The sequence below is a fragment of the Danio aesculapii genome, chromosome 8 (genome assembly GCF_903798145.1).
Source record: "Danio aesculapii chromosome 8, fDanAes4.1, whole genome shotgun sequence".
Taxonomy (NCBI): Eukaryota; Metazoa; Chordata; class Actinopteri; order Cypriniformes; family Danionidae; genus Danio; species Danio aesculapii.
Window position 1 is genome coordinate 32246943 of NC_079442.1, and position 27908 is coordinate 32274850.

The 27908-nt window shown below is 34.7% G+C and overlaps 1 protein-coding gene and 2 long non-coding RNA genes across 3 annotated transcripts; all 3 read right to left on the minus strand.

Moving 5' to 3' along the window:
• Positions 1 to 1626: 1626 nt before the first annotated feature.
• LOC130233613 (uncharacterized) lies at positions 1627 to 26322 on the minus strand. The gene is made up of 8 exons (XM_056463745.1): positions 26295 to 26322; positions 25994 to 26083; positions 25542 to 25619; positions 6445 to 6563; positions 5563 to 5621; positions 5257 to 5403; positions 5072 to 5097; positions 1627 to 3051 (listed from the first exon to the last, which is right to left on the minus strand). The coding sequence occupies exons 1-8, from the start codon at positions 26295 to 26297 to the stop codon at positions 2947 to 2949; spliced, it is 627 nt and encodes a 208-aa protein (XP_056319720.1). The 5' UTR covers positions 26298 to 26322; the 3' UTR covers positions 1627 to 2946.
• On the minus strand, positions 6572 to 10790 carry LOC130233615 (uncharacterized). The gene is made up of 4 exons (XR_008838218.1): positions 10631 to 10790; positions 7506 to 7534; positions 7097 to 7186; positions 6572 to 6758 (listed from the first exon to the last, which is right to left on the minus strand). It is a non-coding gene; the product is annotated as an uncharacterized LOC130233615 (long non-coding RNA).
• LOC130233616 (uncharacterized) lies at positions 12611 to 15458 on the minus strand. Its single transcript, XR_008838219.1, has 3 exons — positions 15373 to 15458; positions 15070 to 15286; positions 12611 to 12760 (listed from the first exon to the last, which is right to left on the minus strand). It is a non-coding gene; the product is annotated as an uncharacterized LOC130233616 (long non-coding RNA).
• Positions 26323 to 27908: the final 1586 nt, after the last annotated feature.

Genomic DNA, 27908 nt, shown 5'->3' on the forward strand with positions numbered 1-27908 from the left:
ATTATGTTGGATATCTATATCTTAAATATGATATAACGTTAAACGATAGTTTTATAAACGATAGATTTATTGTGTCACACCTTGGAATTTCAGTTTTAGTGAACTGTAAGTTATGTTAGAGACTTTGGCTTAACAGCTTACATGTATTGTGGACCTGAACGACTTAATGTGCTGCACGTCAAAAGAAAGCTTTCCAAAAAGTTTTAACATTTAATAGGTAAAAACAAATCAAACCTAAGTCAACTCAAACAGAGAACGGGTAAGGCCCATATACTGTTAAAAAAAAAAAGGGTAGGGCCCTGTAAATGCAGGCCTTTCAGTTTCTGTTCCATGGAAATGTGAAATCCTGCGGGTAAGTAAGTGTGGTCCAGGAATAAGATTCAGAGGGAGGAAGTGTAAAGTGCTTGATTGTTGTGTGTTGTGTGTGTTCTTTGTGCAAATGGAAAATTTACTTTGTCAAATTTTCTAAGTAAATACAGTATTAAAATGGGGAGAAAAACTATCTGTTCCTGTTAACTCCAGACCTGAAGGACCTATAAATGAGACCATTCTTCATTCTTTTTGGTCCCCGCATTTGCAATAATATACCAATAAATATTTAAAATACCATTAAATAAGTTTGAGAGGCTTCCAAAAGATGTAACACATTCGGCATGTTCTCATCATACATCCCATGATGCAATTACAAAAACAAACAAAAAAAAAAAAACATAAGAAATTAAGAATTAATTTTTATTTAATATTGTTAAATTTATGAGTTCACACTTAATTTTGATGGTCTGTTTGTTGAGTTTAAGTTACATTGCATCTACATGCCAATTAATTCTCATTAGATTATAACTGTTAGGTTGGGGTTAGGGTTACTGTGAAGGTGTACTAGCAAAGTTTCTTGAAGGAGCAGTATCGGCAGTTATTAAGCAGACAGTCTACTAATACTCAAATGGACCATCAAAATAAAGTGTTACCAGTTGTGAAATTATAGAAAAACACATGAACAATTTCTCTTAATATTTGTTATTTTTAACCCAATTGGGTTGCAATCAGTTTTTCATGATACCGTCTTATTAAAGCTGTAAAGCACAGTCTTGTATGATTGTGTTTTGTCAGATTTTCATATACTTGTATATTCAAATCAGCTTTCAATCCTGTGACTCACCGCAAATCTGGTTGGGTTGGCTCATAACTCTTGAATGAAGCCTTTCTTTTTTTAATTAATGAGAAAAATGCTTCTGGCGCTCTAAGAGTGCCAATTTAGGGATGAAAGCAGACTTGTGTGCTTGCTGCAGATCTGTGTAGTATAAGTATAGTAATTTGAGTAGAAATGATAGTTTTATTGTTTGAAAATTAAAATGAGTTAAAGTTAGTTTTAAATGTGTGAATAACCAAATCAACTTAGCTTTGCGCTCTGTTTTGCTATGCATGAATTGCACAGCAAAGGGCTGGGAAAAGTGGGCAGAGAAGTAATCAGTTGATAGTCACACCAGGAAGTTTGAATTGTTTTTTTTCCCAGCATGAAATATCAGTGTTATGTTGATGGACTGATTGACACATGAGGAAGTGTCATGCAAAATATTCCTTGTTTATTGTTTTAGTTTCATATTTTAGTGACAAAGCACTGCAAGACAATCCCAGAAACCAAATGTAATTTTTATTGGCATGTCTTTATTTAACACAAATTGTTTCGTATTGAAACCTCTGCACTTCATTTGAGTGCTGCAGACGTGTTGACACTTTAAAGCTAATTGGACTCATAACATTACATGACCTTTTTTTCGACAGCAACATTCAAAAACGTCATCACTTTTCGTAAAGTTGTTTTTCATTTCAGGATGTATTTTAAAAATCTTTAAAAAAAAGTTTTATCAAAGTACTCCTTTAGTCTGATTGCAAAAAATATAATAATATAAATATCTATGCATAATTTAACAGATAATTGTAAACAAAAGAATATTGAGCAGTAAATTGAATCATGTGCAAAGGCTAGGCAGGTCCTTATAAAATTACATGCACACTAATGTAGCACAGGGTTCCAACACTAAGCCAAATGTCAAATGTCCTGACTTCAACTGACTAAAAAGCTTAATTTCCATGACCTATATTAAACAGGTGGATGTGCTGTAGGGGAGTCTCTCCAGAATTTTGTGATTCTACGATCACTGAAAATAACACAAAATCAAGCAAATGGTGCAAAATCTAGAGGAGATAGCAATTTGATTGCGACAGATTTCCTGCTATTTTTAAGCAGCCAGGACACTGTTCAAATTCCTTTCGCACCATCTGGATTGTTTTATCCTAAATAACATTATACTCACATTGTTAAATACATAGTACAGCGCTGCACTTTTTCTTAGGCTTGTGACCCGCTTTAGACTCATTGTGACATTACTGCAATCTGCATTTAGCAAAAGCCTATTTGACCAAGGCTATGTTAATTGGATCATTCGCTAAAATTTGAAAGTTTAATATGCTCTTGTTGAAGACATTTTACAGCACTGTTTATTTACATTCTATATAGTTAAGAGGTAAACATTTTCTCTCTTTGTATCGCTTAGTGTTCCCTTTTAATAAATACAGAGACCAGTGGTTCCTGAGGTAAACAAAGTAATGACGAACTAAGTATTTAATACTAAATTTGTGTATTTTTGATTGTTAAACTACACAAGATATGCTGCAAATACTGATGCAAATTGAGAAAAGTTGCAGCAAAATAATTTAAGGAAGCACTAATCTGAATCTAATCTAATCTAATGATAGAAAAGTTTGATAAAAGGTAAGTAAAATTCAAAACTAATGTCTAACTAGTTCTAATGTCTGTAATATGCCTCCTATTTCACAACATTCCACAAATCCCATGACCCACGGGAACCCTGGAAGAAAATACTATAGAAAAAAACTTGAAACTCTTCTGAAAACATCCGCCAACCAAAGAATCTTGCAGAAGTTCTTTCAACATTTTTTCATTACATGTGAGGACACTCCAACAATAAGTGCAACTGTAAACATTACATAAAACACTAAACAAATGGCAAACATGAACCGCCATGAGATTTTCTGTGAATAAAAAAGAAGAATGATTTAAGGTGTAGCATTTAAAGCATTTATCTCAAAATTCTAAAGTGTGAGTGCTTTGCACAGTGTGAGTTTTTGCACAGACCAAAAAATGCTTTCAAACATATCGCTAGGCCTGTCACAATATTTGTTTTCTGTTGTATGATATATTGCACCAAAATGTATTGCGTTAAACGATATTATTGTCATTTTAAGATCATTTTATGCCATTCATCATTATATGATGCCAGAGTGACAATATAATATCATCACAATGCAAGTACACTCTTTCAAAGAACACAATATATTTTATTCTGAAGAATATTTCATTTAATTATAGTTATTTTAACAATTTTATAATTAGGCATTGGAATCAGAATGTGAAAACACATACGCTAAAATAATAACAAATCTGACGTAAGGTAAAAAGTAACAGGCTGCGATATCTGCAACCAGATCTATTTTCAGTTGTCAGACAGCCATATGAAAATATACTGAAGTACATTATAGTAAATACTACAGTGTTTTTTAACCAGACTGACACTGACAGCTCCAATAGAGATAGAAATGTTGCACAATCAGCTACAATGTTGCTAGAATTGGTTTCTATGTATGGGCGATATATACTGCATCACCAAAAATGATTGAGGTCATGTCCATGTATTGTGCGATAAGTTTATATATAGATTATTGTGACAGGCCTACATATCGCCAGCAGTCATTGTATTAATTCTGTTTTGCCTGTACTTATTTTTATACTTTTTATTGCCTCAAAAATGTTGGTAGTCATTCACTTATTATCATTTTTACTGAGTGGTAAGGTTCAGTACAGCACAGTACTGTGTGCCCAATTTCCATTTTGTCCATTTGGATTGTCAGAAGCATTAAAATAGTATTCATAAGTGTACCCAGCACAACAGTACAGCACCAAAAGACTCGCTGCTGAGCACTATTGGGTTACAGAAAATCGTCTCTTATGTGTGTAAAAAGCCAGAGGAACAACAACACTGTAAGAGCCATATTTAAATACATAACCAAAATATGACACTATAGTAGAACCAACAAAGTTCAAAGCAAGCTTGGCATCTTGTGATAAAAAGCCACATGCCCAGAAGCAAGAACAGAATCTGCTGTTGCTGTTTGTGGCGACATTCGCATATCATGCTAAACATGTGGAAAGCATGAGGTGTGCCACTTCCTCTTTCTATTTGCATGAGTTTATATTTGATTTAATGAACTTGAGTGTGCCATACTTAGTGGTTAGCACTGTTGCCTCACAGCAAGAAGGTCGCCGGTTCGAGTTCAGGCTGGGCCAGTTGGCATTTCTGTGTGGAGTTTGCATGTTCTCCCTGTATTCACATGGGGTTCCTCCAGGGTGCTCCGGTTTCCCCCACAGTCTAAAGACATGCGCTACAGGTAAATTGGGTAAGCTAAATTGTCTGTAGTGTATGGGTGTGTGTGTGTGTGTGTGTGTGTGTGTGAATGAGGATGTATGGGTGTTTCCCAGTACTGGGTTGCAGCTTGAAGGGCATCTGCTGCCTAAAACACAGGCCGGAATAGTTGGTGGTTCATTCCGCTGTAGCGACCCAATAAATAAGGCACTAAGCCGAAGGAATGAATGAATGAATGAGTGCGCCATAGATTTGTGCGTTTATGTATTTTTTTAAGAAAGAATTGTGAACGTCAATCTCTACCTTCTGTTGTACACCGTGATAACAACTACCAAGTAATGGTACTGTTGGTCGTGGAAAGTAATGCATGCCTGATCAGAATGACCCATACCAAACCGTATTATATTGTTCTGTACTGAACCGTACCACTCAGTGGAAACGAGGCATGATCTTTTAGAAATGGTTTCTGCTAAAAATATTAACTAATGTTTTACTGAAGGAAAAATAGCATAGCTTGAGGGAGAGTAAATAAACACCATTTTTGGAGGGAACTATCCCTTTAAGCAGATTGACTGAAACTGGAATGACTATGTGTATAAAAGTAAGTTAAAACAGATGTAAAGTTCACATACCCTATTTTCCAGAACAGTAATATTTTCTGTAAAATACAAATACAATATAATGAGACAATCTTATCTTTTTTCAATACAGACAGACAGACAGACAGACAGTAGAATGACAATCTAATAAGTCTTTATGTTTGTGTCTGAATTTCATGCATGCCTTTAGCAAGTTAGAACTTCATAATTATACTTACGTCTGTCTCTTTCTGTCTTGCATTTTTCCATCTGTTGAAAGCAAACTGCTCCCAGGTAAAGGATGAACTCCAAAAAAATATAAACTCCCATTAATATTGGCATCCAGCGCTCTACAAACCACCATAACCCATAAAATATAGAGATGGCTACAGAAAAAAAAGATTATAAAAAACATAATTAGTTTAACCTGAGCTTTTAAGAGGTTTTACACATATGCCAAATTTCGAAAATTAGGTAACTTAATTAACATTTGTAATGATATAAGAAACAAATGAAAGGGTGATTATGTGGGGGAAAAAACTTACATGTAATGAGTGTATTCAGTATGTCAACTATTATGAGAGAACCAATCCAACATGTTCTTCTGCAAGATAATGTTGTTTGACCATTAAATTCAAAAATACAGCAGTTCTTATATGTAAGAGGTAAATTTTTTTCAAACCATAGACTGTAAAAAAAACTATGGTATGGTATTATGTTAAGATGTGTTTTTGTCAATTCAAAACAGATCTTAATAGAGTCTGAAGCTTTGTGAGCTTGTCCCCTTTTGACCACTTAAAGGGACATTCATTTCTTAACAATTTCTTAAATGCATATGTAATGTACATACAACTCTTGTGTGTTTTTTATATAATAATGTTCATTTTTAGAAAAAAACCCCAATCATTTTATTTAAAGGACTAGTCTAAAATGGCATTTTAGAGATTATTTACCTATTGTGTTTAGAACAGCAAGCTTCAGAAACATCTTTTGTTTTAATATAATTTTAATATCAATATATATTTTTAAATGTCTATACCAAACAAATGTCTCATGAGTATCGATGTACAGGTACTGTAGTCCCTATTTTTAGAAAGTCTCTTGTTCTTACTAAATGCGTGAGATTACTATGAATGAGACTATGGGTCAGATTTACAAACAACGTGTCGACAAACCTTATATGTTAAAAAGCTACTGTCAGGATTTGCTAAAGTCGTATTTGCCCTGTTTTGTAATTTTGGCCCTATTAGTCAAAGGGCCAGAACAGTAAAAATGCATTACAAATTTGTTTTAATCAATGATGAGTTAACTTAAGTCTGGGGCTGTACGTTCCTCTTATCTAAAGCAGACAAAAACCTGTTTGGAAACAGTTATCATTTCGGTTTGGTCACATTATATTGGTGCTGATATGTAAAGTTAACACTCACAATTCATGGCTTGGTCCACGGTGAAGGAAAATTGTGATGGTGTGCATCAGGCCTGTAACCATTGCAGTCCCTGTCAAAGCAGTAAACTTAGTCTGCAAACCAGCATTCTCACAGTCATACTGCCACACACATTTACACAACAGTGAGAACTAAATTAGATGTGAAATTCTTCTTTTGCTTCTACATTCCATTCTTCAACCACAGTAAACTGTGATGTAGTAGAAAAAAATCCTTACATGAGCAGCTTTTATTAGTACAAGGACAGTAGCAACAAATTTAAATGCTACTTCGATGATGGATGCAATCTTGGTGAGCTGTGAGGAGACACAATGTTTTTGTTATTTACATTATGAATTTAATGAATTTAAAGGGATAGTTCACCCAAGAGTTTCCTTCTTCTGCTGAACACAAAAGACATTTTTGAAAGAAATGCTGAAAACTGGTGACCAATAACTTCTATAGTGTTTGATTTTCCTACTATGGATGTTAAAAATTAACAGTTTCTAACATTTTTCTAAATATCTTCTTTTGTGTTCAATAGAAGAAAATAACCTCATAAAGGTTTGTGACAACTTAAAGGTTGCTGATTATAATAAAAACACAATAGTTTAGAAATGGTCATCGTGCATAGTGTGTTTTTGGACACATTTACCATCTTTGCAACTGGTTTGATGATCATGAGAAGAGAAGAGCCTCCAAGAAAACAAAGTCTGCTGAATAACAACAGTGCCACACCACTTCTCTGGTGTGAACAGACAGACAGATACAGACATGTACAAATATGCACATAAAAGTGAAAAAAAAAATTTAGATAGTCAAATATACATGTAATGATAACTAAAACATCCAGATTAGCAGATCTGCAGAGCAAAATGAATACTTAAATGGCAAATACCAAATCATGCAACATTCGGATTTATTAGCGTATTGTAATTTAATACCATTTATCAGCATGCATATATATATATATATATATATATATATATATATATATATATATATATATATATATATATATATATATATATATATATATATATATATATATATATTCTACCTACCATATACTGCACACTCTGAGGTGACGTCTCTATAAGTAGAAGAAAACAGGTGACAAGTGTTAAGGTCATTGTACAATGAATACAAAATTCCCATCCAAAATTTTTTGCATGTAAAAAAATTTATTCAACCTTGTGTTGTCAATCGCATTTTGTTATCGCATTGGTCCAATACTTATGTCCATCAGAAAAAAAACAGAGAACCTTTAACCTCCATGAAACCTTAAAGGGTTAGTTCACCCAAAAATAAAAATTGTGTTGTTAATTACTCATCAACATGTCATTCCAAATCCCCCCGGGGGACATTTGTTTGTCTTCAGATCACAAATTAAGATATTTTAGGTGAAATCTGAGAGCTCCCTAATCCTCCTAGACAGCAAGGTTCCTGACAAGTGCAGAAGAAGAAGAAGAAGAAAAAAAAACATACTCAAAACAGATGTTATGTCCATATGAAGATGATAATTTTTTGTTGAACTAACACTTTAACAAGTTCTTCTCTGAGTTTTCTCCAGATTTTGTAAGGATATTCCTGTTTGTAAATGCATTTAAATTTGCTAAACAGAGAAGTGAATTGCTCCAGTTCTCTTGCCTGATGTGAATTAAATGAATTCTCTCAAACATTCATTTTGAGTGTTGTGACTTCTGCAAAACTTGATCAGAAGTTGAATGAGTTGGATTTTTTGGTTATTTCAACTCTAAACCTACTTTGAAACTTGCAACATGCAACATGCTTTTGGTCAATTGGTAGACAGGAAGTAAAAATGAGAAAAGGGAACAGATAAACCTAATCTCAAGCATAAATAATACAACACATGTATTAGTGCAACAGGGGTTTTCAAAGCTTACCAAACAGGACCCATAGCTATATTAGTTTACAAATTAAGACACACGACAGCATGAACACCAGCAAAAGAATAGATGCATCATGACACGACACATGTCACACATGTCCTGTTTTATGATGCTAGCAGAACAAACTCTTGAGTTTTAGAAATGGCTTCATGTAACAGGCCTCTGTAGCCTGTGACTCTACATTTAATGTTGTAAGCAGCATTGTTCCGCTTGTATTGAATGTTTGAGAAATGCTGAATGCATCACAAAGCAACCTCATTCACACTAAAGTGTGAATGGCTTTACCTTTGATACAAGTATTTATACATGAGAAGTTTTATTTGACTGTTGTTTTAAATGCTTTTGTATATGTTGGTATATACATGTATATCTATATTTCATGCAATGAAGATCAGACTTTGTGCAGAAAGCAGCCAATTGTGCAATTAGCTAATAAAGCTGCTAAAGGCATGGCTATATCAGAAATGTATATCTGAAATATCAGACAATCTCTGACATAAAGCTCGATTGGCTTTTAGCCTTAGCAGGTAATCAAAAAGCAGGGAAATCTAAGGCTGGCAGGGCTGGACTGAAGAAGTACACAATACATTAACCCAAATATACAGCTGTGTGATTCTGGATAAATGAGAACATCTCAGTTACTAGCGTAACCCACATTCCTCGAAAAGGGAACAGAGACATGTGTCTTCAGACACTAATGTGAGATTTCTAGACAACTAATCACTCTAAAGAGTAACAAAACGGGTCAATGAATGCCAATGTGATGGCGGAGCAAGTGGTTACGCTATAGCTGCTGAAGAGCCGATCACTCAGCTGGAGACCTAGCTGCTGTGGTATCAGAGATACATGTCTCTGTTCCCTCTTCAGGGAACATGGGTTACGTTAACCGACATGTTCCCCTTCAGTGAGAACTCCGATGTTTGTCTTCGGACACTAATGAAAGAGTGTATGGAAAACGCCACAGCAGCTACAGTAAGTCTGTCATGCGCCAGATGTGAAGTTTGACAACCATAGCGTGAGCGCACAAGCATCACCAAGGGCGCATCTCTCCCCTAGGCCCTTTAATTACCATTATATTGGAATTATTTTTAAAAAATTTAGATCAGGGGTCGTAAATATGCTTTTACCTAGCTAATATTAGTCTAGGGATTTGTAAAATATGACAATACCAAAGGGGGAGGACGCTGCAGTGGCCACCTGCTACCCAAATGGCCTGATGACCTGAGGGCAATTGTACATCGGACTGAGACAGGCACATGGCTCCTCTGCTGAGTCGGGTGCTGGGGGCCTCGGAGAAACTCTTTAGGGTTCGCCAAATGGGGAACTCGCTTTAGCAGAGCAGAATAAGTGCACATATCTCCGGGTTATGCCCCCACTGTAACCCTCAGGCCTGCCTGTGTGCTAACTGACTTGCAGGGAGCAGCAGGAGTAATGCGCCCTAAGGCTAGAGCGCGCTGCAACCTCAGTTGCGCAATAGTCATGCCCTCAACAATTCTGTTTTACTGTTAATATGGAGTGCTGTGTGAACATTAACGAGGAAAATAATTACCTTGACCTTAAATGATTTTAGCAAATGGCTGCAATATAAAAAACAGTGAAAAATGTAATACTAAAGTCTGAATATTTTCTGTACCCAGCATTAGTATCATGTGGGGGGAGAACACAGGAAGAACATGCAAACTCCACACAAAAATGCCAACTGACCCAGCCGAGGCTTGAACCAGTGACCTTTTTGCTGTGAGGTGACAGCGCTACCCACTGTGCCATAGCCCTTGATTTTATTTTATATGTTGTTTATTATAATCAAAATATTTTGAGTCATGGCCATATTGTTACCTCTAGGGCGCTATATTTTTAAATAATTATATTTCCCACTGTTAGTAATTCCACTTATCACACAGTAACTACACATCAAGACATGTTCAGATACAAGACATTTATCAGGTTTTCATTTGTTAATCACATTTTTTTGTAGTACTAGTTACTTGTGCATCTAAATACAAGCCTCTGTTAATTAATCTGTTAATAAACATCTTTTATAGCTAGTAACAGAGGCTTGAATACAACGACTTAAAAGCAGACTCATGCACTTAATAATGCATTTACTAATACAAATATTAAAGTTTCAGTGTATGTATATATTCTGCAGCAGCTCAGGGTATAATTGATAGTGGAGGGTTAGTAAATGACAGAATTTCATTTTTTGGGTGAACTACCCCTTCATTATATTTATTTGCTTCTTATGCTGCTGAAGGCAATAAGGAAGTTTTTCTTACCTAACGTAGTTGTTGTAAATGCTGTAGGACTAGTCTTTACAGTTGCTGTAGTGGCTGTAGGCCTAGTTGTTGCAGTGGTTGTTGTAGTGGTTGTTGTTGTCGTCGGGAGTATGATTGCTTTCTTTAGCCAAAATATATCGTATCTTTGAATGAAAGCAGATCTGAAAAGTAAATCAGATATTATGTTTATAAATGATCAACATAAAAGGCAATAGTTTGTGTTTTTTTAACGAAGTTGTGTAATTGTTATATGTGTAGCCTTTTGTTTTTGTTTGCTTAGTTACTTACTGTGTTGTGAAGTGTAGTTGGTGCAAACAGTGTGTTGTTTTACTGTTTCTGTGGTATTTGTTGTTTAATAATTTATTTTATTGTGATGTTAATGATGGCGAATGAGTTTCCCCTCACAGGGATTAATAAAGATCTCTAATACAGTAAAACCATGAAATATATTTATTTCTTATTTTATTTCATCTTACTCAGCAAAGCCTTCTTACCTGAAGAAAAACTGTCCAGTTGCTTGAGACGTCCAGTTCACTTGGACTGAAGTTTTATCTAAGTTATCAGGTTGTGCAACGGCCTGGCCCTGATAAATACATGATAAACACCTGACGTTAGTTCATAGAATAAATTTATAATTTATAGGATTTTATAGAATTTATAACATTAAACAATTGCTCTAAGAAGGTTGTATAAATATGTGTGTGTGTCTCTGTGTGCGTGTGTGCATGCAGGGGCAAACTGGGAGACAATGTGTGCGAGTGTGCATGCAGGGGCAAACTAGGAGACAATGTGTGCATGTGTGCATGCAGGGGCAAACTAGGAGACAATGTGTGCATGCAGGGGCAAACTAGGAGACAATTTCAGACTGGGAAATCAAACACTTTTCCCCCCCTTCAGTCTGTCACTCCCTGGCTGAATCTGATGTGTGTTTACTGCACCAGAGCTAGCGCTACTTAAAATATTATTTGAAAGAGTAAAAAAGTTTTAAACCTCATAAATTTGGAGACATCATTTTCTAAAACTTCAAAATTCATTTATTAGTTTTCTTTTCAGCTTAGTCCCTTTATTAATCTGAGGTCGCTACAGCGCAATGAACTGCCAACTTATCCAGCACTTGTTTTACGCAGCGGATGCCCTTCCGGCTGCAACCCATCTCTGGGAAATATCCATACACACTCATACACTACGGACAATTTAGCCTACCCAATTCATCTGTACCGCATGTTTTTGGACTGTGGGGGAAACCGGAGCACCCAGAGGAAACCCACGCGAACGTAGGGGGAACATGCAAACTCCACACAGAAACACCAACTGACCCAGCCTGTTTGCACTACAGCTCCAGTTCTCTGCTGCCTTCCAACGTATTTAATCTGAACATCTAATCTGTCTGCTCAATTACTCAAGTGTGATGATAGTAGGGGAGCTATTGCATATATTACTTCTGTCAGATATTAGCTCAAAAGGGAGAAAAAACTACAGTAGGCCTATTTGCATTTGAACAACTGACCTGCAACATTTCACTTCAGTTTTCTCTTAAAATGCTTTTTTTATGCACCCTTTACTCTTCCAGGTGCTAAAGTTTTCCCCAGAGTCCAAATATATGCAGTATAGGTGAATTAGATGAACTAAATTGGCTGTATTGTATACAGTATGTGTGTGTGTGTGTGTGTGTGTGTGTGTGTGTGTGTGTGAATAAGGGTGTGTATGGGTGTTTCCCAGTACTGGGCTGCAGCTAGGGTATCCGCTGCGTAAAAAACATATGCCAGAGTAGTTGGTGGTTCCAATGTGGTGAGTGGCGACCCTTGATAATCAGGGACTAAGCCGAAGAAAAATGTATTATTATTATTATTATTATTATTATACTTTAAAAATTTAGCTGCAGCAGTCCAAATCAGATGCCAGGTCACTGGGAATCTTCCCAGTTCTCCTGATGGCCAGTTCGCCCCTGTGCGCACGTGTGTGTATGTGTTTGTGTGTATGTGTGTGCAGTAGCACTTACGCCACATAGGAGCAGACTCTTTGTCGTGTCAAGCACACTAAACATTCCAGCAGGTTGACATTTATCCCCATCACACTTATGAGCGTTCAACATAAAGCCAAAAAATGGAACTGAAGAAGTTGAGAGTGTCACTGTGGAAATATTGATACATTTTGCTCTCTAGTTTGAAAAGACATCTTGTTTACACAATTAAAGCATTAAACAAACACTTTCCTGTAGCTTATAGTAGAGCATTGCACTAGCAACCAAAGCAAGAATTGATAAATGATGTGTATGGCAAGCCGTTTTGACTTTAATGCATTCTCAGGATATGGTTTCTTGATTTCAACAATTTATTTGTACTGTAAAATTTGTACTGTCAAAAATGATCAACCTAGGCTCATTCTGAAAACGTACCTCTATATACATTTCTGGAGAGGGCCAAATATGTACCAGGAGGTAAACGTTTTTTTGCAGCTTTTGTTTTCACGAATCCACCAGAGGCCGCTGTGTATGCTTTTTGAGATCTCAAATTTCTCTCACGGGTGCCATTCGCACCTGCTCTTCTCACATAAATCCACCAGAGGCTGCTGTTGACTGACTGTTTAATTGACTGAATGTGTCACAAAACATGAACAAACCGAATTGATGTTTATTAACTTTCAAAACCTGAATCAATAGCAGGCAAAACCGTTTGTGAAAATAGTGAATAATGCTGTTGACAGGTGGGTGCAAAGAATGTCCAAAAATGTGATGACACTTCAGCTTCGGAATATAAACTCGCCACCAGTGGGGCTCAGCGAGGACAGCCTGAAGCTCACTGATGAATCAGCTGAGCGGTGCTAAGCAACGGGGAATCACTGGTGACAACAAATCCATGTGACAGCACAGATGCTGACCAATAAACACATTAGCCATGCAACCACACACACCCAAGCACGCAATACAGAAAGAACGCACAGACCCATAAACTGTGACAGTATTACTGACTGACTAATCAACTCACTCACCCTTCTCCTTCCCTAAACCCAACCAATAGTGTTTTCAAAAGAACCGATTGACCCGTCCACTCACTTCCCTAAACCCAAACGACAGTTTTGAAAAGCAATCCAGATAAAGAAAAGCCCTCGCCTGATTTTTACCACGTTTTCAGAATTAACCACATTCTCACCCTGCTATTTACTTGTTTATTTTATTTTCTAGATTCTGTTTTTGTCTTATCCTCTTTCTGTAACTGTTCTTCGCCAGACTCGAACCCTGTCTTCATGGTCAACTCCTCTCTGCGTCTCAAGTCGGCCAACAAACATGGCGAGTCACTGGACAAACTGGTAACAGCGGGACAGCCATCCATACTGAGGTAAGCGGTCAGCTAGTAGGCGCGAAAAGAAATGGCGTCATACCGCCCTGTATCGTTCATTTTAAAGACAAAATGCAGCCATACGTACTTCTGGCTACATAATTCGCGATCTCCAGAAATGTATAGGGCTACATTTTCAGAACGAGTTTATGCTGAAAAGGATACTGTTGATATCAGAAATTACATTACCAGGAATTAAATTGTTGATATCAACAACAGCTACTAGTAAAAATGTTCATTTTTAAAATAAAATAATTGATTGTCACTAATGACAATGTTCATTTCTGATATCATAAATGTGATTGTTACTAGTGAAATCAGTAAGTTTAGATATTAGAAATAGCTCTCCTAATTGCTGATATTAGAAATACATTTTTAGTTATCAGAAATAACAAATGTAACATGTTGAAATATAATTCCAAATATCACCAATTAACATTTAAACTAGAGACATTAAATTGTTAATATCAATAATTAAATTGACACTAGCTGAAATGTAAATTCTTCTTGATATCAGTTAAATGCAATTTAACACATTACATTTGACATTCATTATATCTGATAATGCATTTCTGATATGAAACTATGATGTCACTACTGACATTAAAATTCTTCATATCAAAAATGAACATTTTTGCTTGTAACAATTTAATAGTTCATATCAAGAATAGACTTTTACACTAGTAACACCTAATAACTGATATAAAAAATAAAGCCTTTTACTAGTAACAATTATATTTTTGTATTTCGGATGTGTAAAATTGGAATTTTAGCAAGAAATAAATTTTCTAAATCAATTGAATTTGAGCTAGAACAGTAATTCTTACTAGTTGAAATTCAGTTCCTGATATCAACAATTTAACTAATTTAACATTTAACTAGTGAAATTGAATAGTTGATATCAAGAATTAACATTGTTACAAGTAAAATGTAATTGTTGATATTAAGAATTAACAGTGGAACTCCTAACTGCAACAATAATTCTTGATATCAACAATTTAATTGATTTCAAGAATTCATATAATGTTAAGCAATAAAAATTGCCTAACAGGCTAAATGTCAAAACGGCGTGCCGATATACAAACGTAAAGAAAGAGATTCTACCTGTAAAGTTCGTTCCTACTTTCGAACCGTCCACGACCACGTTATCTGGATCGACGGTGAAAGGGTTTGAATCTTGTCCTTGCGGTTGATTTGTGCCATGATTTATATCCATACTTTGACACTGATCGATCAATAAACTTCCATCACTGTAACAGCAGATGAATTTCAGCATGGTAAATCCGAATATCAGCAAAAGGAGAGCGCGCGCAGCAGACATCTGAAATGGACCACAAAAATCACGATAAGAATAATATACACGCATATTCTTGCGCCAATTCTAGTTATAATAAGATGTGACAACACCTTGACATAATGCTAAGGGAGCAAATGCAAAACACTTTCTCATTGTCAGTCGTCAGCGCTATATGCTGTAGCATATTACTGTCCTGCTCAACCCAACAGACTTTTAAATTGCCAAATTAAGCTTTTGATGCCCTCTTTTGGTCAATTTAGGTATTTCGGTCTAAATGAAGAGAGGTGGCCTAATTAGAGCAGCTCTATATTGTGATGTCTATGTATAATAAAATAATTGGAATAATCAACAAATAAACAAACATACATATATTTCCTTTACTTTATATTGTTCTGCCAGGTTAAACATCATGCATGTTAAGACTTTATTGTTAGTTCAGTAACAAGAATTAAGTCTTGTACCATAAAATGATAATGTAAGTTTTTAGGTCAAAGTCTACTAATATGTACACTTTAGGTAGGCTACTAAAGTGTTTAGACTATTTATCATTTAGATTTATGAGAACTGATTGAAACTTGCAAACTGTCAAATATTTGAGTTTGTGTTTATCATCAGCACAACACGAGAGATCCAGATTTTTAAAATAATAATATATGTTATAATATTGTTATAAAATAATAACACATATTAGTGTTATTTGCAATCTTGAAATGATTAACATTTGCTTTGTAAATCCAAACTGGTTGTCAATTTAACGGTATAAAATAATATCCTGTACATTGGTGAAAATAATTTGGGCTCACTGCATTAAAATGAATATCACTAGGGAAAAAAATGGAAAAAACATTCAAAGTAACTCATTCATACCTTAATAATTTTTAGCTCATTAAAGTATCAACATTCATACCTACTTAAATCTATATAAACATTTGGTGTGTTTAGGAACAGCTTAATTTATAATATAAAAGCCTTAAATAATGTGTTCTAGACTGTATGTTAATAATTTAAATTGTACATTTCTTTTTGCACAACAGTGACACATGTACCACATTTTGTTATTGCCTTATTCCAAAAATAATTCAATTCATTATTCTCCTCAAAATTAGTTTAAAAGCAGTTTGTTTAAAAATATGCAAATTTGTTGTAAATAACAAATGAAGATAGATATCGCTACATCATTTTCAAAATACTATAGCAGCAGTTACTTTATTTATCCAAACAGTTTAATATCAATTACCTTGTATCACACACAGTATCTTTAAGAAGATGAGTGGTCTCAAGTTTCTTTTGACCTGCATTTTTTCACCATCAAAATTACCAGTAAAATTATCTAAATTATATGAGTAAGCACTCTTGACTTGAAAATTTTGCTTTGTGCATATGTTCTCTCCTCACAGAATGAAAATATGCATAAATAATTGAATACTGTTAAAGGAAAGAGTTTATATTTGGAGAAATGGTTGGAACATGGGTTGGTATAGGTCATTGATTTGTTTGATTCATCTTTAAGGATCTATTCATATGAATCATTTTTATCTAAATTCAATTTTTCTTTTAAATTTAAAGAATTTCTCAACAGTGATCAAAGTTATCCCCTTGGGACTCATTATTTAATGTGCAGTTACTTGACCTATTATAAGATAGAAAATCATTTATTCATTCATTTTCTTTTCGGCTTAGTCCCTTTATTAATCTGGGGTCGCCACAGCGGAATGAACCGCCAACTTATCCAGCATATGTTTTACGCAGCGGATGCCCTTCCAGCTGCAACCCATCACTGGGAAACACCCATAGACTCATTCACACACACACACACACACACACACACACACACACACACACACACACACACGCACACACACACACACACACACACACACTACGGACTACACTACGGATTTTAGCTTACCCAATTTACCTATACCGCATGTCTTTGGACTCTGTGGGAAACCGGAGCACCCAGAGGAAACCCACGTGAACGCTTGGAGAAAATGCAAACTCCACACAGAAATGCCAACTGACCCAGCCATTTCCTGATAAATGGTAAAACTATATTTGACAAAAATTCAAAAATAAAGACATAAGGCAAGTATTCCAAGAGGGAAATTTTATTGGAATTCTTTATTATGGGAGATTAGTTGGAAAAAAGCATGGCTGCTACCATACAAATTTTGCATTTCAAATAAAGTAAGAGAAATTCATTTAAAGATTTCACATAAAATATACCCAACCAACTTGTTACTCTCCAAATTTTCAGATAATGAGAAAGAATGTTCATTTAGTAAAAACAGTGAGGAATCCTTATGTCACTTATTTGTTGATTGTTAGAGTGAGCAATTATTTTGGAAAAACTTTTTCTAATTATTCTGCTAAAACATAATGCAAAAGAAATTGTTTGTTATTTTGAAAATGGTGATAAAAATTGTATTATTTTAAATGGTAAATTCTTTATCCACAAATGCAGACTTTCAAAATCTCCTTATACAAGGTTTTTGTCAACGAACTTATTCTGTTAATGAAGTCTCTCAAAGCTGTAAAAAAGCTGTAAAAGCTCTGTTGTAAGTTATTATTAATCTTTTTTTGCCGTCTTGTGAATGTCCTACATTTGTTTTTGTTTTGTTTTGTGTTTTTTATTTGAATTTCAATTATCTTTGGAATTTTGTTTTGTTGCCTGATTTTTCTTTATTTGTAAATTACTAATGCACAATATTTTTTTTAAATTACCTTGTAACAGAGACCCACTAGAGGGCACTCCACCCATTATTATTTGCAGCCGCACCCGAACTACACCCCCCCCCCCACAATCCTTTGCGCTCATTACACACTTGAAGTACATTTTCTCTTGATCAGTATATAAACAGTGAGTCTATCTTTTGTTCCACTTTTCATTTGTTTTTTAACTATAGCATAATAATGATCTTATAGTCCATTTTTTTTTCTAAAGATCCAAATATTGTTGTTTTAAAGGTTTTTGATCAAGTGATGTCTATGGCTATGGCTAATCTATGGCTAATTCAACTGGTGTTACTGTTCTGGTGTCATCAGTGTTAATATTTTCAAATTTGTCTATTGGCTCAGCAAGAGGGTTGTTTAATGATATTACACGTAAAAGGTATTTTCTTATAGCAAAATTGCTTAATACTGATTTTTGATTTATACAAGAGTCCCATGCAAGTTACTGTGTGTTATTTGAGTTTTTTTCTTCATCTGGTTTAAATTTTTAAGCTCAAGTTCAAGTGTAAAATTATAGAGCCAATATCTGATCCTGAAGGCCATTTCCTTTTTTTTCGTTTATTTTTTATTATATCTTTTATGTAGCCTAATATTTATGGATACCACAAAAAGACATACTGTAGACTGTCATCAGGTCATGTAGTATGATCTCCGATTTGGAGAGAAAAACATCCTCACTATTTACAATTTATTTGGTCTAATACTTCTAGTTCATTTAGATCTAGAATTGATTTTTGGTTAATATCAGACTCTCAAGTCTATCCAGATATGTCTCTAGAGTTGAAATATTACCTTTACTCTTTAGACAAAAAAGACATTTTAAATTTGGACCCTCAGTTAAATTCAGACATTGATGGCAATTTTCAATTTTACAATTGTACAAATAATTTATCCAGAGAGTGAAAAACCATCTAAAAAGTCATCATTGAGTTGACTTATTCACTTATAGCTTGATGGAGTGGGGAACACGATTGATGATTTGGCATTTGAATATAATGATTCAATTCAGATTTAACTTAACTGAAAATTTTGATTGATCCAACACAATCTCACGGCAATTTGTAACTTTTTGATTTAGTGGCTAATTTATATGAATTCATACGATCTCATTTGTACAATTTAGTACAATTTGCTTATTCCCCAGTGACAACTGAACTCGCCTGAATTAGCCCTCTAAAATGACAAAATGAAGTTTCCTTATGAGATCAGGCTGGTGAATCCTGTATGCAAAGCTGAGCTGTCAACTGCCATTCGAAAAACCTAAACTTGATGCAAATCATTTCATTTTTTGAAAGAAAGTCAATGCCCAAAATAATTCAGACACAAAGTGGGCAAAAAAGTGAACTGTTGATAAACAAAACAGGAATTAAACAGAGAACTGTTTTTTCCTCAAATTAAATATCATTGTTATGCTTATGGACTGACACATGAGGAAGTGTAATGCAAAATGTCCTTGTTATTTCTTTGTTCTGTGGTGTAGTAGTTGTTGGGGAACTGACCGTTTTAATTCATAAATGACCAGTCTCTCAGATGAAGAAGAGCTGGAGTCAGGGATTCAATTAAAAAATAGTTTACTGAAAATAGTTTGCAGATTATCATCAGCAGAAGCCAGCTTCAACACTCGCAGAGTTTGTAGGCCGCTTTGCTTACAATCTCAAAACAGCAACAATTATACTCCCAAAATGTCATCAACTGTGTCATACATATAGGTGTTTTAACCTGATTGGTTAAAACACAGATAGACTTAAACAATTTTGATGTGCGTGTGTGTGCGTAATTGTAAACAATATCTTCAATGATTACTTAGGAGTCACATATAAAAGTCAGACAGCCACTAGGCTATTCAGAGCTGACCCAAGACCTATAATGGAACACACACACACACACACACACACACACACACACACACACACACACACACACACGCACACACACGCACACACACACACACACACACACACACACACACACACACACACACACACACACACACAATCTGTTTCATACTCAGGTTTGTTTCTTGTACTTTCAGCCGTCTTATCAAAACCTGCTAAAAATCAACATCCAATCAGCCATATAAAAATTTTTGTATTTACTTTAAAATATTTAACACTTAAAATTTACTTTAAAACACATAAAATGGCAAATAACCCAGGAAAGAGTTGTTTCCCATTCTTAAAGAGTCCAGGTCCACTCAATAGGTCTCCATGACCTCTGACCTGGCTTGGTAGATCGTGAGTGGGATTCCTCATGAAGAGGGATGACACTAAGGTCATCATATAATCTACTGTAGGCCCTTAAACATTTACCTTTATTAACAAGTATAAAGACATGAGAAATTTTACGTGTTTCTTCATCCTGGAGTGGACAAGACAATCTGAGAAAGCAAATTGACAGAGTATACGATCTTTGAAGTATATTTTTTATTGGAATTTCTTTAACACACATTGTTGTGTATTCAAATGTCTGCATTTCATTAGAATAAGTGATGCAGACACGTTGACACATTAAAGCTTATTGGACTACACTCCCTAAAAATGCTGGGTTAAAAACAACTAAGTTTTAAGTTAAAAAGGACTACACTGCTGGGTTAAATGTAACTCAAAATAGGCCATAAATATAATCTAGAATATTTTGTGACTAAAAATACAAGCAAATCTACAGCAGTACAGACTTCAGCAATAACATTTTATTAATATAACAATGAAGATATATTTCATTTATTTTCAAAGCGTATCACAATATCACAGATACAAATGGAGCCAATAACAACGCATTAAAGTGGCAAATTTACTTACTTTGATCAAATATGAAAACATTTCAACATCAAGTGCACAAACAATAACAACAACAAAAACATTATACGTTTTTAGAAGTAACAGTATGCAGAGTTGCTCAATTCCCATTTCCAAAAGGTGCACGGTTATAAAATTCAATCAACATTCAGAAAGAGTTCAGATGTCCATTATACAGAGGACAGTAAAGCGGCAAAGTAAATTGTTATGTCAGTGATGGGAAATGATGAAATGAGGATCCAAATACAGTTCAGTGTGTTTATAGAGAAATGCAGATAAACAGGAATTACAAAGTAGTGAAAAAACATAAACAAAAACAAGCTAAAGGATAAAAACCAAACCTGCATGGGCACACACAGACATCACAGGGGTAACTAAGAAAACTACTGATTGCAAAGGGCTAACAGAACAGGGTATAAACACACAAAGAAACAGTTAACTAAAACTGATGAGGGGACAACTAGTAAAGACTGCAGGAAAACTAACATGACGGGGTGTGACATGAATAAATAAAACGTAAACTGAAACAGACAGGGTTACATAAATGAAAATATATTATTTGACCTTTGGGGAGCAACATTTAAAAACATCATATTTTGTAAGGTTGTTTTTCCTTTCAGAATGGCTTTTTCAGTATCCTCCACTCAGATTGCAGAAAGTACATTACACACAGATACATACAGATTACAGTTTAACAGATACATGTATACAAAAGTAAATAGTGCAAGAAATTGGTTCATGTGCAAGAGAAAAAAATCTCTTCAAAGCAGGCAGGTCCTTATGAAGATGCATGCAAATATATACACACTAATTGAGCAATATACAGGAAGACCCAGCTTGAAAGCAAAGCAAAGACACTCCTACAATAAGTGCAACTGTAAACATTACATAAAACACTAAACAAATGGCAAACATGAAGAACCATGGGGATTTCTGCAAATAAAAAAGAAAAATGATTTAAGCTGTGGCATTTAATGGCCATAAATGACTATATATAAACATACAGATAAATCAAAATTAATATATGTGGATCCTAACAATGAAGGCTTATGTAGCAAAATGAGCGGTCTGTGCACAAAACGAAACATAACATAAAATGTTCTTACCTTTAATCCACAGCCCCGGGCATTGGGCACTGAGGGTATTTACAACATTCTGAAGTGTGAGCTGTTTTATTTTAAGATTTTTGCACAGACCAAAAGAAAATTGCTTCATATGACATCAACATACAATATCACCAGCAGCCACTCTATTAAATCTGTTTTGCTTGTATATTTTTTTTATACATTTTATTGTCTCTAAAAATGTTGGTAGCCATTCACTTAAAGGGTTTTTTCACTGAGCAGTATGGTTTGATACAGCTCAGTACACGTTTATATCCATTTATAGTACTCGGACAGGGGATGGCGGACTGTGCATTTCACAACTTAAATTTTGGTTGCAGAAATAAACCTCATTCAAAACTACCAAATTACCAAATCAGTGACATCATTTATGAACTTGGCAATTAAAGAGTTAAAATCTTGTCGTTTTTAAAAATAATTAGTAGTTTTGATCAGTACTGAAGTTGATTAACAGATTTATGCACAAGAAATTGAAAAAAAAAATGTATCTGAAGTGCTTGTATAATTTAGTGAATGTTTTCTTCCTGAACATAATGAAAGGGTAGTAAATTTGAACAGTGCACAAGGGTCAAGATCATGGTGCAAATATTAATACACCCCAATGTATATGTTCGATGAAAATAATCAGTTACATTTTAACAAAGACCAAAAAAACAAACATTTGTAGTTTGTAATTTTTAATATTTTTGCAACAACTCATTTTAAATGTATTATCTATCTATTCCTAAAGATTTTAAAGATGACACACTAAAATTGGATAAATGTATTACTGGCTAAAAATATATGAAAATAAGGGTGAATATTACATTATCCTTTACATGTACAGGTATGAATATATAAGGTAATGCAAGCTAGATCAGGTTGACCCGTATGGTTTGGGTGGAAAGAGGTTTAATGTTTTACAAATTACTTTACGTGAAAAAAATATGTAAATTTCACATACCTTCTTTTCCAGAACAGGATAATTTTCTGTAAAATACAAATACAATATAATGAGACTGTGTGTTCATGAGTAAATATATGTGATGTAGGATTCAGTTTAATGAATCTTTTTTTTTCAGTGCAGATCAAGAAAGTACAGTGACAGATAAAAATCTTTAAAACTGTCTAAAGTTTAGTACCTAGTAGTCTCTAGCATGTTAGTACCAAATATACTTACGTTCCACTCTCTTGTTAGTATTTCGTCTAGTATAATACTTCTTGTATTTTTCCATCCGTTTAAAAACAGCTGCTCCGAGATAATGGATAAACTCCAACGAAACATAAACTACCATGACTATTAGCAACCAGCGCCCTTGAAACCACCATAACCCATAAAATATTGAGATGGCTACAGTATAAATAGAAAAAAGAAGATTAGTAACAAACAAAAGATTTTATCAACTTTATCTGAGCTTTTAAGAGCTTTGGATGAGTAAGTATTTACACCTATGCCAAGTTGAGAAAATTGGGTTACTTATTAATATTTGTACAAATAAATAAAATGGTAATTTAACATTAGAGGATGTGGGAAAAAACTTACATGTCATGAGTGTATTCAGTAGGTCAACTATTATGAGAGAACCAATCCAACATGTTCTTCTGTAAGATAATGATTTTTGACATTACATTCAAAATACAGTAATATTTATATTATATATATATATATATATATATATATATATATATATATATATATATATATATATATGTATATATGTATATATATATATATATATATATATATATATATATATATATATATATATATATATATATATATATATATATATATATATATATATATAAGTATCTTGTTTATAAGATTAAATTCTTTCAAGCCACAGACTGTAAATCAATAAATAAGGTCCTGGTATTGTGTTAAGATGCATTATTAGGCAAATGCAAATTAAATTAAGGTTTAAACATAGTCTGAAGCCTTGTGTGCTTGTCTACTTTGTCCACTTCCAGAGACATTTTTTTTTACAATTTGATATGATTCCACATACTTGTAGCTACAATGTTAAAGGGTCAAGAAACCCTGGAGTACTTTTTTGAGATCTTAACAGATTTGTGTGTGCTGAGCATCAATTAGGACAACGTTAGCAGCTGTCAGCTTTAATTGTAGATAAACCTGAATAGTTTTAAGCTTTTGTCAGCTAATTTCATCTTCTGGGTTTAAAATATTTTTGCGGCGGTAGTGACATATCGCTCATCTGCTAGTGGAGTGATGACGTGCTGGTTTCTCATTATTACAGCAAAGCTGTTGGTTTGCATTAAGCATTTTTGTCGGGAGAGCTGAATGAGGATTGAAGAATGGTAGACTTTGTCTTTTATCAGTTGAGTTTGTTAAAATGAAGACTCTTTGCCAATCTCTGTGCTGCTGTGTTTGCTAAAATCATACAGATTACCGGCAGGGTTAATGGTTGAAATAGATACTGTAGGGCAAGAAACCTTTTGTACTGCTATCCACTGTGTATGCATTCAGACCCAGGAATTCAGGAGTGGAGAAGTCCTCCTCATTTAGAGTGTTTATATAAACATAATTATCTTTATAATGATATAACAAATTGTGGTTATGTGTATATTCATTCATCCATTTATTTTCCTTCGGCTTAGTTTTTATTTCAGAGGTTGCCACTTATGTCTAATATATAGACATAAGTGGCAACCTCTGAAATAAAAATCAAATAATGAAATTACGAATAACCTATTGTATATGTAGAAGGGCATTAAATCACTTACTGTTTATTTCTTTTGCATTTTCACTTTGCAAACTATAAAACAATGCGTCTCCTGACATTCAGAGTCAGATTTTTTTTTCAGTCTGATTTTGTGAGCCAATTGACAGTTGTTTGCTTCCCTCTTTCTCCCCTGCTCTGCCAGCCACGCCCACTCCTCCCTCTGCTCGAAACGCTCCACGCCCATCTCTGAGCATTTTTTGAAAAAATTCTGAGGTAGACTTCATAGGGTGGGTTTCATGACACTTTATACTAGTACCAATACTGTCTATTTCTCAAATGGGTATGTAATTATTCTGTCTATTTTATAGAATAATGTTTGTTTTTTTAAGATAAAAATGGATCATTATACTTAAAGGAATTTTCTTTTCAAAAAGTTGTCCTTCCATTTAAACACTGTCAATACTTGCAGGACAATCCACTTTCATCTGTATTATATGGGATTTTGGTCTCTTGCTAATTTGTCCTGTTTGGTAGTTCTGGCCCTATTAGTCAAAGACCGGTAAAAACCCAGTACAAAAACGTTTCAGCTAATGATGAGTTGAGACTGAGTTTCTCTTTTTTCTGACCAATACCAAACTAAAACCTGTTTGGAAACCTGTTTGTTATCATTTCTGTTTGGTCACATTATATTGGTGCTGATATGTAAAGTTAACACTCACAATTCATGGCTTAGTCCGCGGTGAAGGAAAACGATGATGGTGTGGATCAGGCCTGTAACCATTGCAGTCACTGTCAAAGCAGCAAACACAAACTGCAAACCAGCATTCTCACAGTCATGCTGCCACAAACATTAACAGACACAACAATGAGAACTAAATTAGATGTCAAATTCGCTTCATGTCTTAACCACATATTCAGTTTGAAGAAAGTTCTTAAACTGTAATGTACTCGAAAAAATTCTTACATGAATTGCTTTTATTAGTACAAGGACAGTAGTGATAATTTTGGATATTAGTTCAATGAGAGATGCAATCTGGGTGGGCTGTGAGGAGACACATAATGTATACATTTGTTATTTATTTACATTATGAACTCAATGAATTTAAAGGGATAGTTCACCCAACTGAACATTCTGTCATTATTTACTCACCCTTCACTTGTCACAAACCAGTTTGAGTTTCTTTTTTCTGCTGAACACAAAAAACGTCTGAAAACTGGTGACCATAGACTTCCATAGTGTTTGTTTATCCTACTATGGATGTCAATAGAAATAATGAAACTTATAGAGGCTTAGAAGCACTTGAGGGTAAGTAAATAGCGTGTAAATAAATTTTCAATTCTGGGTGAACTATTTCTTTAAGCTGAAGGAATCATGTTAAATCACATCATTGTACATGTGTTATTTGACACACTTACCATCTCTGAAACTGGTTTGATGATCATGAGGAGAGAAGAGCCTCCAAGAAAACAAAGTCGGCTGAATAACAACAGTACCAAACCACCTCTCTGGTGTGAACAGACAGACATCCAGGCACAGACATGTACAAATATGCACACAAAGCAAAAAAAAAAAAATCATTGTCAAATATACATGTTTTGATAACCACAACATGAAAATTTATAGGGTAAAAATGAAGACCAAATGAGCAAAGTGTAAGAATGTCTGTAGTATTATCATGCAGGATTCATTAGCATATGTATTATAATATATATTTACCATATACTGCACACACTGCAAAAGGTATGATGGCGTCACTACATGTAAATGAAAACAGATGACAAGTGTTATTATTGTTGAATCTATCCATCAATCTTTTTTCAACTGTGGTTCCACAGAGAACATTTAACCTCCATGAAACCTTAAAGGGTAAGTTCACACAAAAATGAAATTTATTTAATCAAATACTCATCCTCATATCATTCCAAACTATTCAATGCCATTTTGTGGTATAAATAGTGTAAGTAGAGCATTCACACTGAAAACTCTAAAAATAATGAGGAATGATGGACACTTCATGCACTAAATGAACGCAGATTTGCTCACGTAGCGGAAGGGTCGGAGCTTCCGGGTGCTCATGTTCATTCATTCTTTTTCTTTTTGGCTTAGTCCCTTTATTAATCTGGGGTCACTACAACGAAATAAACTGCCAACTTATCCAGCACATGTTTTACGCAGCGGATGCCCTTTCAGCTGCAACCCATCTCTGGGAAACATCCATACACACTCATTCACACTCATACACTTCGGACAATTTAGCCTACCCAATTCACCTTCACCGCATGTATTTGGACTTGTAGGGGATACCGGGGCACCTGGAGGAAACCCACGCAAACACAGGGAGAACATGCAAACTCCACACAGAAATGCCAACTGACCCAGCCGAGGCTCGAACAATCGACCTTCTTGCTGTGAGGGGAAAGCACTATCTACTGCGCCACCGCGTCGCCCCGGCACTCATGTTGGATTATTTTATTTATTTTGCATTGTGAAAGTAATATTCTCCTATGAGAGTGATTATACCGCCTCCTGATGGTAAATGTGGTTATACTCATGGCAGGTATTATTTGGTAGTTTGGTCATTTGTTTCACTGATTTGGCAACCGTCAAATGTCATGCGGGAAACAGTTTGAATTTCCGCTTAGTAAAAAAACATTAGTGCTCCATTTTGGACGACACTACATACCTATACTACTGTGGAGTGAGTAAGTGCATAAGTACATAGTGCATAAGTGCATAGTGTGCTATTTGGGACGCAGCTACTCACTCAATTATTCACACTACTACATATCTGCAACTGTACTGGACTACATATCCAATTAGATCACTGCTGATTGCAAACACACAGTTAAAGCTCATGAGGACTGATTACTGGGACTATAAATACACCTAACTTTCACACACACTGGGCTGGGTGTCCTTTTTCCCAGTGAGCGTTACTAAGCTATTTCCTTGTCTTGCCCTCCGTGGTTTCGACCATGTGTTTATTGTTCTTGTTGTTTTGCTGCCTGTTCTGAACTTCTCCTGTTATTCTGACTGCACTTTTGGATTACCCATATGCTCCAATTTGCACCTGTTGCAATCAGTTTTAATCGTTGTCTGCCTGACGATTCTCTTAAATAAAATGCATGTGCATCCTCACCACTGTTGTGATAAGCAGAGATAAAACACTAGTGCCACAATTATGGTAATATTTTACTGTTTAGTTGGCTTTTACATTTTTGACTTTAAAATTATCTATCCATCCATCCATCCATCCATCCATCCATATAAATACACACACACACATACATACATACATACATACATACATACATACATACATACATACAT

Coding starts and splice junctions, on each gene's coding strand:
- LOC130233613 (XM_056463745.1), bottom strand. Junction 6,564..25,541: donor TACTAATAAAAGCAATTCAT/GTAAGAATTTTT, acceptor TGTGTGTGGCAG/TATGACTGTGAGAATGCTGG. Junction 3,052..5,071: donor TTACTGTTCTGGAAAATAGG/GTATGTGAACTT, acceptor TTTTATTCACAG/AAAATCTCATGGCGGTTCAT.